Source organism: Oncorhynchus masou, chromosome 18 (assembly GCF_036934945.1).
Source record: "Oncorhynchus masou masou isolate Uvic2021 chromosome 18, UVic_Omas_1.1, whole genome shotgun sequence".
Lineage (NCBI taxonomy): Eukaryota > Metazoa > Chordata > Actinopteri > Salmoniformes > Salmonidae > Oncorhynchus > Oncorhynchus masou.
Window position 1 is genome coordinate 43,374,949 of NC_088229.1, and position 13,267 is coordinate 43,388,215.

The window sequence follows — 13,267 nt, forward strand, 5'->3', positions numbered from 1 at the left end:
CCATGCAATAAAGTAAGAGAGCGATGCAATCCATAGAGCTGAAGAGCTGCGCTATAGCACAATTTACATTTCAAGGCAATGTTCCTACATTCGCGGTAATCGCTGCATATGCCAGCTCAATCGGAAATGACCTTTCAATTTCAATCACACTACAACGCGGATCGTCAGCACCACGGATTAAAGTACTGCACGTGCATTGCAACAGTAATGTAACAGGTGTGTTTGAAGTCAAATGAATTAGCAACTCTATATGTGTTTGACGTGAGCACTTTATACTCAATTACATTTATTTGCATTGGAGAGATACAGTGTACAAGTGTAAAACACAAATCTGTTACATAACAACAATGGGAGACATTAGTTCCAGAGCATGATTTTACAGGCTTCATGACAAAAGCAAATCAATTCAAGGCAAGAGTCAAAACAGTCTGATAAATGGCATTTCAACAGAGGGTAAAACACTCAATCGCCAGCTTAGGTTTTAAATCCTCAGTCACCCCATGGTCCACGACAATCATCCCAAAATCTTATATTGTCTTTATCTTTATATTGTGTTTCTTGTGCAATACGTCCAGTATATGGGGCAATATCTCCATGTTAATCAGCGGTCTCTCTGGGTCGTTTGTCCAGGTGAGAGAGGCAGAGTTCTCCCTCTCCTCAGATAGAGTCCTCTGGAGCCTCCTGTGTTTGGGCTTCAGCGACCTCAGAGAGTCCACCTCCAACCCTGCATGTCTCTGATCGATGTCCAGAGTGAAGGTGGAGTTCTTGGCCAGCCTCAGACCCCACAGCAGCAGGCCGATGAGCCCACACAGCATCACCCCCACCATGGTGTCATACACCCACCCTGCACAGCTTTGCTGGGCACAGGAAGAGAAGTAGGCATCACTGAGCGCAGTGATTGCTGTGTGTGCCACACCACTGGGGCTGGCACAGGTGGGCACTCCACCAGACACGACAGCCCAGTTCCTCCTCAGCCAGGTCCTCAGAAACTGGATGCCACAGTCGCAGTGGAAAGGGTTCCCAGATAGGGTGACCCTCCTCAGGTCTTGCAGCCTGTCAAAGTGCCCTGAGGGTACTGTGGACAGCTGGTTGTCCTGGAGGTAGAGCTCTGTGGTGTCTGGAGAGAGAGGGGGCACTTCCATGAGGCTCATGGAGCTGCAGTTAACCTGTAGCCCTGAAGGCTGTAGAGCTGAACACCGGCAGGGCTTTGTGCTGGGCTGTGCACTGGTAGTGGCCAGGAGGAGGAGGATGGCTATCCCTGAACCTAAGAGCATTCTGAAGGCAAAAAAAAAATGCCATATCAAATGTATACATACAGTGTATAAAAAAAATGTGTGATTGTATTTCAAATATGTTGTGGCAGCAAATTTGTTTTTGTACCATGCATGGATTATAAATAACAGTGATGTGGGTAAAACATATCCCATGGAGTGAACAAGCTCATCATGTTAGTTTCAAGTTCATGTGAGGCCTACCTTTCAGTGTCAAGACAACGTAGAAGGTTGTTCTTGTAATTCCACTCATCATTGAGGCTGGTGCTCGCCAGGTGTTCTGTCCAGTGCCGTTCTAGAAGGTCTAGAGTTCTAGAAGATGTCCTTCCAGTCAGCCACTATTCTCCATTTTATAACAGACGTGTTTAACTGTCAAATCTCCACAGGACATATGTAACAGTGACAGAGCGTGTGAGAACCTCTACTGACAGGGCCAGCTTTGGGTCACGTGATGAGAGGGAAACACCTCTGTTGGGAGGAGATATGGGTTTATCTTCCAAAATGATGGTGGAGGCTTTTAAGTGAGTTTGTAAATGTAGTACTGCTATACATTTAACCAATGAGGACCAATGTGGTATTATTATATACTTCGTATGAACCTCCATAGCTGCCAACAATATGCTCATTCACTTCTTATTGCTATACACCTACCATTAATGTCAGCTGGTAGCCTATCAGTTCTATGTAGAGTATGCTGCTACCCGGTCACAATCTTACTCCAGAGGTAACATGACGAATTAGGACATGTGCTGGCATAACTTCAGATTTTACTGTACTGTGTTATAGTAGCATGATCAAGTAGTAAACACTGTCTAGAAACCCATCACACCACTAGGTGGCGTGCTGACACAGCTTCATCTCTATTCATGTGTGCACCCTCCAGTGGTTACACGGTGTATTACTGACTTTACCAACCATAACACAGGTCAAAAATACAGAATACATTCCTTTTTTATTTACCTCACTGGTTGCTATGCAACATTGATCTAAGAAGTAGATAACACGTTCTACGGGTACTTTTTCTAAGGGCTTTACTTGATTTTACATGGTAAGATAAAAGGAAAAAGACTGACACGATAACACACATTAGAAGCCAAAGACCAACACATGCATATCATAAGTCATATATTTGTTTATTTAGCGTTGTCAACATTGTCACAGTTGAAGTTTTACGATAACTGGGGGTCTTACTGACTCACTACTCACTGGACAAACTGAATGCACATTGAAATGAGGCATCTCTTGTCTTGCCCTTGTTAAATTGTGTGTCTTGCGCCTGATAGAACAGCTTGCAGCATGGGATGAGAGAAAGTGAGTGTGTGCGCGTGTGTAGGGGCGGGGAACGTTATAACAGTCCGTCAGAGCCACAGCGAGTGACAGTTCTCTAATGTTGCTGGCAGAGACAAGCGATATGTTGAAAATCATATCTTCATCCTCCCATATAAAGGTCGTCACCTCATATGATCTCCACTGCAGATATTGGGATTAGAGAAGTGATAATGTACTCCCTGTGTACAGATTATTTTTCTCCCACCTGGTCCCTTCTCATCATCATTTTAGATAAATCACCCTTTTTAGAATTCCATAATCAGCACTTCTACTCCGCTATTTTCAAAGCTAAAGCACCCGGGCTCAATAATAACAGAAGTGCGACGTGTTTATGTATTGTTATTTTTTACAATGACTATGTACTCTACCGAGCAAAAGTTTTAGAATGCCTCATTCAAGGGGTTTTCTTCATTTGTACTATTTTCTACATTGTAGAATAATAGCGAAGACATCAAAACTATGAAATAACACATATGGAATTATGTAGTAACCAAAAAAGGTGTTAAATAAATCAGAATTATATTTAATATTTTTCAAATAGCCAACCTTTGCCTTGATGACAGCTTTGCACACTCTTGGCATTCTCTCAACCAGCTTCACCTTGAATGCTTTTCCAACAGTCTTGAAGGAGTTCCCACATGCTGAGCACTTGTTGGCTTCTTTTCATTCACTCTGCAGTCCAACTCATCCCAAACCATCTCAATTGGGTTGAGGTCGGGGAATTGTGGAGGACAGGTCATCTGATGCAGCACTCCTTCACTCTCCTTCTTGGAGAAAGTGTGTTTGGTCATTGTCCGGTTGAAAAACAAATGATGGTGCCACTAATTCCAAACCAGATGGGATGGCATATCGCTGCAGAATGCTGTGGTAGCCATGCTGGTTAAGTGTGCCTTGAATTCTAAATAAATCACAGACAGTGTCACCAGCAAAGCACCCCCACACCATAACACCTCCTCCTCCATGCTTTACGGTGGGAAATACACATGCAGAGATCATCCGTTCACCCACACTGCATCTCACAAAGACACGGCGGTTGGAACCAAAAGTCTCAAATTTAGACTCCAGACCAAAGGACAGATTTCCACCGGCTTAATGTCCCATTGCTCGTGTTTCTTGGCCAAAGCAAGTCTCTTCTTCTTATTGGTGTCCTTCAGAAGTGGTTTCTTTGCAGCAATGCGACCCTGAAGGCCTGATTCACACATCCTCCTCTGAACAATTGATGTTGATATTCGTCTGTTACTTGAACTGAAGCATTTATTTGGGCTGCAATTTCTGAGACTGGTAACTCTAATGATCTTATCCTCTGCAGCAGAGGTAACTATGGGTTTTCCTTTCCTGTGGCAGTCCTCATGAGAGCCAGTTTCATCATAGCGCTTGACGGTTTTTGCGACTGCACTTGAAGAAAGTTCTTGAAATTGCGACTGCACTTTCAAAGTTCTTGAAATTTTCCATATTGACTGACCTTCATGTCTTAAAGTAATGGACTGTACTTTCTCTCTGCTTATTTGAGATGTTCTTGCCAGAATATGGACTTGGTCTTTTACCAAATAGAGCTATCTTCTGTATAACCCCCTTCCTTGTCACAACATAACTGATTGGCTCAAATGCATTAAGAAGGAAATAAATTCCACAAATGAACTTTTAAGAAGGCGCACCTGTTAATTGAAATGCATTCCAGGTGACTACCTCATGAAGCTGGTTGAGAGAATGCCAAGAGTGTGCAAAGCTGTCATCAAGGCAAAGGTTGGCTATTTGAAGAATCTCAAATAGAAAATATATTTGGATTTCATTAACACTTCTTTGGTTACTACATGATTCCATATGTGTAATTTCATAGTTTTGAAAATAGTCAAAAATAAAGTAAAACCGTTGAATGAGTAGCTGTTCTAAAACTTTTGACTGGTAGTGTGTATGTAGATGAAATGCATGCTGAGCTCCAGTAACAATCAGCTTAATCTGGGACGCAAGAGCAAGTCAACATCAGGAGATTCCAAAGCTAAACCAATGAAAAGAGAGGAAATAAAGTTATTCAACTTTACAGGCTGACCTGTTCAGTCAGCTCACAGTGAAAAAGACACATGACGCATCAGGTCCATGCAGTGCATCGTGGGGGTACTTATCAGACTATAGACTGTGGACAATTCTTGAAGCACTACAACACATATCAAGATAATTGTATACATTTCGTTCTCTATTTTTACATTGTCCGACCATTTCTGAGTTACAAAAAATAAAATTAGAAAGACATTCAATTGATTATTCATGTCATAGGTAAGATATGTTCATCTGTCTACATTTCCTTATTTGTTGTTATAATATCATGGATCTAACATGAACAGACGTGTTGAGTGAAGCCTAGGCCTCAACCCACTGGGCACAGGTGTCAATTCAACATCTATTCCACGTTGGTTCAACGTAATTTCATTGATATGTGGAAACAACCATGATTCCATCAGTGTGTGCCCAGTGGGAAGTCTGACTTACGGTTGTGGTTTTCTTAGTGAATGTTAAAATACATTTACACCCTGAATATGGGGACAAACAGTTGACTTTTACTTTAATGTACACGCGATAATATACTCTCATTTCGTAGAATGTAGAAAGATATTTTTCTTTACATATAACCCAGTTCCTTTGTTTCATTTGCATTTCTTTGCTGTGTATTAGATCTGGATTTCCTGAAAAATGAAAGCGCTCCTTCATATGTGCTTATCCAGCAAAATATTTCTGTTCTGCCCAGAGGGAAGCATATTCCTTTATTAAAATATATACACACATTCCTCTTTCTTTTCACCGTCAACCAGTGCTTGACTTGGGACACCGGAGCAGAGTACCGGCACTTCATACTACTGCTTGAGGTTCTGTTCCTCCTCTCTAGAATTTTAGCTCATAAGTATTGAGGAGCTCCAGTACCTAAATATAAACAGTACTGGCACCCAAAATGAGTACCGGAACCTATTTCAGTCCAAGTCAAGCACTGCCGTCAACTGTCTAAATAAGTATATCATCTGAAAAAAAAAAAAAAAAATTCACCTGAATCTCTTCCAGGACAACATGATAACAGACTTGAACCTGTAAAGGGCCGTACAAGTCTGTATTTTTTTTATGTGATTGCACTTCAATCGACTATGGTAACACTGATTTGTTATACAATGTGCTGAGGATAGCCTCACATTAATAACATTACATGCAAAACCACTTCGACATTCCACTGAACTCGAAAATCCCAGGACCGTGTTTCTCAGAGAACCATGAGAACAGCCACACATTAAGCCACTGAGAGAGAACGACAGGGGTCCAACCTAAATAAATAACGATGCAACATGGAAACACACAAAACAAACAGAAGGGACACTTTTTTTTTTTTTTTGAATGTACAAAACCAGTACGAAGATATTGCACATACTGTACATAATGATAACAACTAAGATGACAAACAAAAAAACTACACACTACATACTTAAGAGGTTATTCTAGTCACTCACCTACTCAGGTTTTGTGATGAAAACAAAGACACAGTAAATGATGAAAAAAATCAAATAAAGGATTATCGTATTTTGATTTGAAGAGTCAAGAATGCAGCTGCTTCATATTTCAAAAGGCATGAGACATTTGTCAGCTTTACTGCGGGTCCATCAGTAAAGTGACGCGAGCCTCAACTTCTATCGCGTAAAGTGTCTTGAGAGGTCAGGAACGCTGTGAGCTTAAGCCAGCATACGACCAAAAGAAGGCCATGAGCTCAACACGAAATCTGTGACCCTTCCACCACTGCCACCTTACTACCACGCCCGTACTCACAGTACTAAACGTCCGTACTTCATATCGAAGTACTACACCGAGCCGAACAGGGCCCATCCACCCAGCATAGGAACAACATATGGTCAGTAGACACCCAATATCTGTTCACTCTTGAGGTTTTATACATGACAGCCCAGCATTAGGAGGGACATGTGCCACAGCTGCATTCCAGTCTCTCAATGCTCTGGTTGAAAGGCAAAAGGTTCCAGAGTAGGTTATTGGACTGCCTGACAACGTGGCTATAGTCAGTATAATACTGATACAGTTGATTTCTAATGATAATAATGGTTGTAAGTATATCCTTACAAGGTACTTTACGCACAATATACTGCACATGAAGTCTAGACTAAATCGTTTATGCATTAGTAATTGGCACATTTATCAATGAGAGCTAGGAGACAACACATAAAGCTGTCATCTACAGTAAATACAACACTAGAACTACTACGATTGAGACTGTTGTTAGCCTGTCCGTTGGTCTAGTTATAGTGAAATGATTACACCTAGCTTTTTTACACAACATGAATTCTAGGAGAGGCAAGAACAAAGAGCATTCTTAAAAATGAAGAGTTTTGGAAACCTCAAGAAAGCAGAGTGTTAAAAGCTAGCGTTGCTTAAAAAGACTGTATACAATATAATATGCCATTGTGACAGAGAAAACAGTCAGACATGTTTTCGCAGGCCTATCCCAGGTGGTCTTGTCTCCTGATTACGTGAAGGGAAGACGGGCTATTGAAAGAACGGAGAAGTGGACAGCGGCCTACAGAGATGCACGGTTCTCTTCAGCCGCCACAGCCGGGTTTGGTGTGAGTTCATGGGGAGAAGGAGGGAAAGCGTTTCCCCGTACAAAACACCTCCCTGAAGCCCTGACAGAGAGACAGAGGCCCTTACTAAGGTTCGAGCTGAGGCCCTTTGTGGAAGAATTGAGTCTGGTTTCCATCCAGCATATTGGTGAGCAGCTGAAGGGGGGAGCGGATACATGGGACTGCCAGAGGTCCATCTCCATCACAGCAGTGGAACACAGTAGATAGGCCATCGACTGACAGTATACCCTCTGTCCCTTTGGGGGAAGAGACTGTCCCTCCCTTAAATTCACTCACTCACTCTTTCCTTTTGCTCATTCAATCTTTTCTCTCTCTCTCTAGCTATCTTTTGCTCTCGCTCTCTTTCAGTGAGGGAGGTCACACCACGGTGCTGATGCCACTGTGTTTGGGTTTGGGCCCGCTGGGTGCCGGGCCCTGCAGCTGACTGTGGTGGTGAGGGGCATGCTGGGAGTGTGAGGCGTGATGGGAATGCTGGCTATGGGTGCCGTGGCTGTGCTGTGGTACATGCGGGTGGGGGTGGGTGTGTTGGTGTGTGTGGGAGGAGGATGCATATGCTGCCGGGTGCTGGTGGTACTGTGTATGGGGAGGGGGGTGGTAATGGTGGTGGTGGTGGTAGGGAGGGGGGTTCTGTTGGACGTGGCAGTACTGGGAGTGGTGGAGCTGGGCCTGGGCTACCTGCTGGGCTGTGTGGTGAAGGTTGGACGGATGGGGCGTGTGGGAGATGAGGGTGGGGTGACCAGGCAGAGGAAGAGGAGGATGGCTCTGGGATGAAGGCTTCCCCCGTTTGCTGCCAAAGAGCGACCCGAGGAGGGAGGAGGAGTTGGGGATGGTAGGGTGGCCCCGGGGCGGGCCCTCACTGCGTGGGGTTGTGGCTCTCCGGCGTATGTGAGGACTGTTAATGATGGACCCCTGTGGGAGAGAAGAGGGTAACATCATCTCTATCCATGCCTTCTATACAGGCAGACACACAGTATCACACCACATACTAGACTACCAGCAGTTATGCTAAGGCATCACCTCATGGAAGTGGTGAAAAACTGCCTGCATATTCAAGGGTCAACAGCAAGTTGCAAAACGTTACAGACAGAGCATGCAAAAAAATGAACTAAAAATATCAGCTCATGGAGGAGGACAGACAAATAATGAATGGTAATATAAGGGTTATGGCCACTCGACAATGGTACAAATGAAGAAACCTATATAGAAAAAACTCAAACTTTCTTAAAAGACATACGCGTCAAGAGAATTTTTAAAACGGAACCTTTTATTGTAGATGCATCAAAAGTATAAAAGGCTGATATATATATTCATATTGTTGAACGCCTTCCAAACCTGAGAGTCCCACATGCAACTGGTTAAAAACAATGGAGGCAGAGGATCCACATGCAGAGGAGGTGACAAGCAAAATCTCCATCCATATTGGCTTTGCATTCAGCCAGACAGCGGGAAGCAGAGATGCTGGAGATCTGGTAGTCACATTAAAATAACTCTGTTCACTTATCCCCCAATCTAGTTCCAACTCTATCCTTTTTGTGATTCATCCAAGTTTTAAAAGCCCTTCCTTTGGTGCATGCTCTGTCCAAGGTTGTGAAGAGACCATACAGATTTCTTTGAAAGTGGAATGACATTTTCAAGGGTTCCCAGACTTCAAAACCAACACACGGACTCATGGAATGAAGAAATGATGATGAATGAAATCCACATCTTTCATATTGACTCTTTGATATTGTGTGTAAAAAGCTTGTCGATAAAGTTCTGACAGTGAGATATTGATGTGACCGTGAGTTGTTGTAAGATAACCTTCCTCCCTGAGCCTCAAACCTCTGAGATTTCTTTCATTAGGACAGGCAAGGGACAGGAGAGGTACCAGAGAGGGGGGCTTTAGGTTTGCACAACACTAGGGGGAGAGTAGGTACAACAGGCATTCACTGGCACCCCTGTCTAAGGTAAGAGAGCCCCAAAGGAAAGCCAAACTGCGGGTTGGGACTTGGCTGAATGGAAGACATTAGACTGTGATCAAAACAAACAGCTGGGGGGATTAGAGGGAGGAAGGGGGAATTAGTAGTAGTCATGCTTGTTTTAAGAAAAAGGGCAAACTGGCCACATGACCAAAACAAGACATGTCTCCCATCTAGCCAGCGTCAGAGGCAGGCAGCCCATGCATGCACACTAACCGAGGCAGGCAGGTTGTTAAAAGGCATCCGAGATAAAAAAATCAATTAAAAAAAGGTCATAAAACAAAATGAACTGAGAGTCTATGAAGCAGAGAGGGGTGCAAGTACAACAAAAATAAACGGTGTGTTTTTACAGAGCACATCATCACAGAGTAGCTTGGACACCAGCTGCTTCCAACTTACTTCCATATTGCTGTCTAGTGATCCTGCACTGCTGCGACGCCCACGCTTGCCTGCCCGAGACATGCAATACCACAGATTAGAGATGGATAGGACAGCACTCCTGGATCAACTACAGAGGTTTAGGCAGCCCTCCTCTCCCCTAGGGGGCAGTGCAGGGGGTTGTGAGTAGTACACTGGAAGCTGAGATAAAAGGGGCAGGGAGTGTGTGGGGGACTGGTTGATAGATAGGTATTACTGTCACGTCCATTATTTTAGCAGCTTTGTTCATATTTACTTTGGAGATAAAGAGAGACATTTGGTCAGTGTACTTTTACACTACATTTTGAATTTACCGCATTTCTCAAACTTAAAGGACAAGGAAATTGTTTTTGCAACATTCAGCTGAGGACATCAGTGTAACTACAAAGAGCTAAACAATGTTAGTATTTCTAAACTACAAAGAGCTAAGATTATTCATAGATTTGTTCCTGATAAAATGTGACAACACAGATTTAATGTTGTCACAAGATGTAGATTGTCATAAGGAAGAGTAACGGGTGGCTTTGTAGCGAGCCAATGGCAGTGACAGTCACGGAGAAGAAACATCAAAAGCAATACAATGGCTGTTGCACATGAGGTGTACGAGCATATAGAGCAGTTTGCCACTGTCATAGGGCTCAGCCAATGGATACATGACCAGTCTTCACATATGGAGAAACAGGAGAAAACCGATGGGAATGGAAATATCAGGAAGTACATAATGAGATGGAGAACGGCGAGAAAATTAAAATATATTGTACACAGGACATGACCACACTACCATGCCACATCCTGTGTGGAGAAAGTTGGGGCTTAAACGTACACAAAAACCTAAGACAGGAGGGAGGAAACACTCCAATGTTGATCTATCGACTTCAGCACTGACTAGCCTTATCGTATCTGTATTTAAGTATAGTACCCGACATGACAATGGAAACAGAGCAAATACATCCTAATGTGAGATACTGTAGAACTCCTATATGGATTTCATTACGTTACCATGATGTCTTAACATAACTGCGATCCAGAATGAATGACATGTTCTCAAGGTGAATCGCTTTAGAGTCAAAATGCTATGTGAAACATTCAGGATATTCATGACAATGAGATGTTCGTTGTAATTTTGGAACCAGATCTCGTCTTGCGTCAGTTATTGTATGAGAACAAATCCCCATTGAGTTCAGTAGGTTTGGATCACAGCAATACACTGAAATGACTGGTAGTGAATAACGGTGGATTAATTAAACATATAACAAGCAAGCCTTATCATGAAATGTTTGAGAAAAAAAATTGGGATTAAAGAATGATAATGTGACACGAAAAAGTGCAAAAATCAAAGGTGTTCATTGAGATATAAAGTATATTTTGATTTAGATACAGGGGCGAGAGCAATCCTTCCTTCAATATCACTTTTCAGTGGAAAGGCAAACCTGTCGATAACATCATACCAAATAGCTTATTCATTTAGAAACGTCTATTTTTCAATGGCACAAACCTACTTCTGTTGTTTCATATCCCAGGTTATTATAAAATATTTCACATTGGGGTAGGGCACCAGTACCAGAAAATAATTTTAGGACTAAACTAACAGGACCTTAGGCGCAATTATCTTGTGAAGTCTCACACTGCCCAGATACAGAATGCATTTAAGTTATTTAAGTTAAGACAATCTCACTAGAATAACGTTTTACTAAATCATCAATACAGCTTAAGAGAAGTCTGACATCAGTTCAAGGTGCTATAAAACATCATGTTGGATGTTCCGAGTAATATTACCATAGCACGAGTGAGGAGGTAAAAACAACAGAGGGTCTCTCCCAGGAAAGGACCGTTTGGTGAACACAATGATGACCTTTGACCTTACCTGCTTCGGAGAGGTCGCGGAGGGAGCTGCTGAGGGCGCTCCTCTTCAGGCCCTCGCCCATGGTGTAGGTGTCATCCAGACTGGCACGGTTCATGTTGCCATTGCCAGCCTCCTTCTTCAGCCCAGAGCTCTGGGACATACTGGGCCTCACCACCCCTTTCTGCTTCTCAAGCTCAGCTTTATATGAACATACATATGGGGAGAGAGTAAGGTAAAGATAGCGTGTGTGTGTGTGTGTGTGTGTTTCAGCATTCATCTTCAAACATACAATATTTCTACATTTCCTCATCATTTCATTACTGGCACTTACTTTTATATAGATTATTACTATACATTCAGTAACTATTGCATTTACATAATAATCAAATGTAACATTGTAAAAGTGCATCTAAATCCTTTCGCATATTAGACTCATTCGTAAAAACAGTCTTCTGTGTATTTCTCTTTGATAACTGCCCTTCTGCAAACCCAATCCTCCTCGTGGTAGTCATCCTGTGAACTCCATAAACATTCCTTCTCATAAACAGAGAGTGAGTAATGAGGACCAAGCCCTATCTGCCTCTACTTGACTGAGGTCACATGGCTAGCAGCGGCCAGGGAGGGAGGGGCGGAAAGAGGGAGGGGGAAAAGGGAATGAGGGCGGGGCAAACAGAGGGAGGGACAGAGAGCTAAAATGTCTGCTCACACTCTATCCTGTATTTCTCCATTTCCTGGACCTCGGCGATAGACTCTCGCAGGTCGTCAGTGAACTTCTTGCGGTCCTGGGGGTTGGGCGCATTAAAGTTGATGAGGACCTTGATGTCGGCACCTGGTATGGCTGATGTAAGTCTGATTCCATTCCCGTAATCTGCACCAAACACAGAGAGAGAGACCTTTAAAACTCAGGGCATCGACCACAAAGGAACTTTAAAATCTGTCTGATGTTTTGAGAGTATAAACAGTGTCTCGTTCCATCATCACAGGATGGTTACATGTATATAGATGAGAAAATTGAACCCAGTGGGATGTACTATATAACCATGCTGGGCTAACAACACATCGCAGAGATGGTGAATGGACAGGGAGAGGTCTGTTCTACTTACACTGGTTCTCAAACATCAGAACCTGCATCCCATACAGAGAGAAAGACTGCCGGAAGCTGTATGTCACAGAGTTCTTCTTCTTCTGGAAAATCTTTGTCACCTGCACTCAAATAAACACCCAAACAAGCACACAGACAAATACACAAGTTATACTGTGAGGGCAAGAAGGATATTGGAGAAACCAAAAAAAGGTTTGAACTGAAAGCTCATAGATTGTACTTCTTTGCTCATTGTTGTTGCTGTGAGGCCACATTTGAAAGACCATATTTGAATGATCATATTTAACACAGGACAGGGCAGGACAAAAGGCAGGAGAGGACACATACCACCAGAAGGTCATTAAACAGGAAGATCTCCCGCTGGTGCAGGCCTAACTTCTGGAGCTTGTTGGGGTCTGGCACTTCAAACAGTCGACAGTAGCACACTAGCCTGCGATGGGGCAGGGACAGCACCTAGAAACCAAGCCGACGACATTACTCACTAACACACAGCGGTCAGGCCCTGGGCTTAGGTCAAAGAGTAATATGACCCCAAATTGAAGTATAACAGTTGTTAAACGCACATGCACACACTCAGACATACGTGCGCACACGCACACACCCCTCAGATATGCCAACAGGGAAATGAAAACAAAACAGTGAGCCTCTATTTTAGGATGATTTAGTGTGAGGAGTGTGAGGGAAATGGGTTATAATGATGTCTGAATAGTGTGCTATAAAACCCC

The 13,267-nt window shown here is 43.1% G+C and overlaps 2 protein-coding genes across 9 annotated transcripts in view; both read right to left on the reverse strand.

Moving 5' to 3' along the window:
* Positions 1 to 269: 269 nt before the first annotated feature.
* On the reverse strand, positions 270 to 2,162 carry gp9 (glycoprotein IX platelet). The gene is made up of 2 exons (XM_064923432.1): positions 1,476 to 2,162; positions 270 to 1,275 (listed from the first exon to the last, which is right to left on the reverse strand). The coding sequence occupies exon 2, from the start codon at positions 1,272 to 1,274 to the stop codon at positions 528 to 530; it is 747 nt and encodes a 248-aa protein (XP_064779504.1). The 5' UTR covers position 1,275; positions 1,476 to 2,162; the 3' UTR covers positions 270 to 527.
* Positions 2,163 to 2,383: 221 nt separating this feature from the next.
* LOC135504664 (IQ motif and SEC7 domain-containing protein 1-like) overlaps positions 2,384 to 13,267 on the reverse strand; it is a 183,664-nt gene continuing 172,780 nt past the window's right edge. For 7 of the 8 annotated variants that reach the window (XM_064923423.1, XM_064923424.1, XM_064923426.1 and 4 more), the window contains 6 exons: positions 12,870 to 12,995; positions 12,544 to 12,643; positions 12,147 to 12,308; positions 11,462 to 11,638; positions 9,580 to 9,629; positions 2,384 to 8,131 (listed from right to left, as the gene is read on the reverse strand). In XM_064923423.1, the coding sequence (XP_064779495.1) occupies positions 7,580 to 8,131; positions 9,580 to 9,629; positions 11,462 to 11,638; positions 12,147 to 12,308; positions 12,544 to 12,643; positions 12,870 to 12,995 (1,167 nt within the window). In that variant the 3' untranslated portion in view covers positions 2,384 to 7,579. The remainder of the gene's footprint in view (positions 8,132 to 9,579; positions 9,630 to 11,461; positions 11,639 to 12,146; positions 12,309 to 12,543; positions 12,644 to 12,869; positions 12,996 to 13,267) is intronic. The other variant, XM_064923430.1, reaches the window with a different exon arrangement.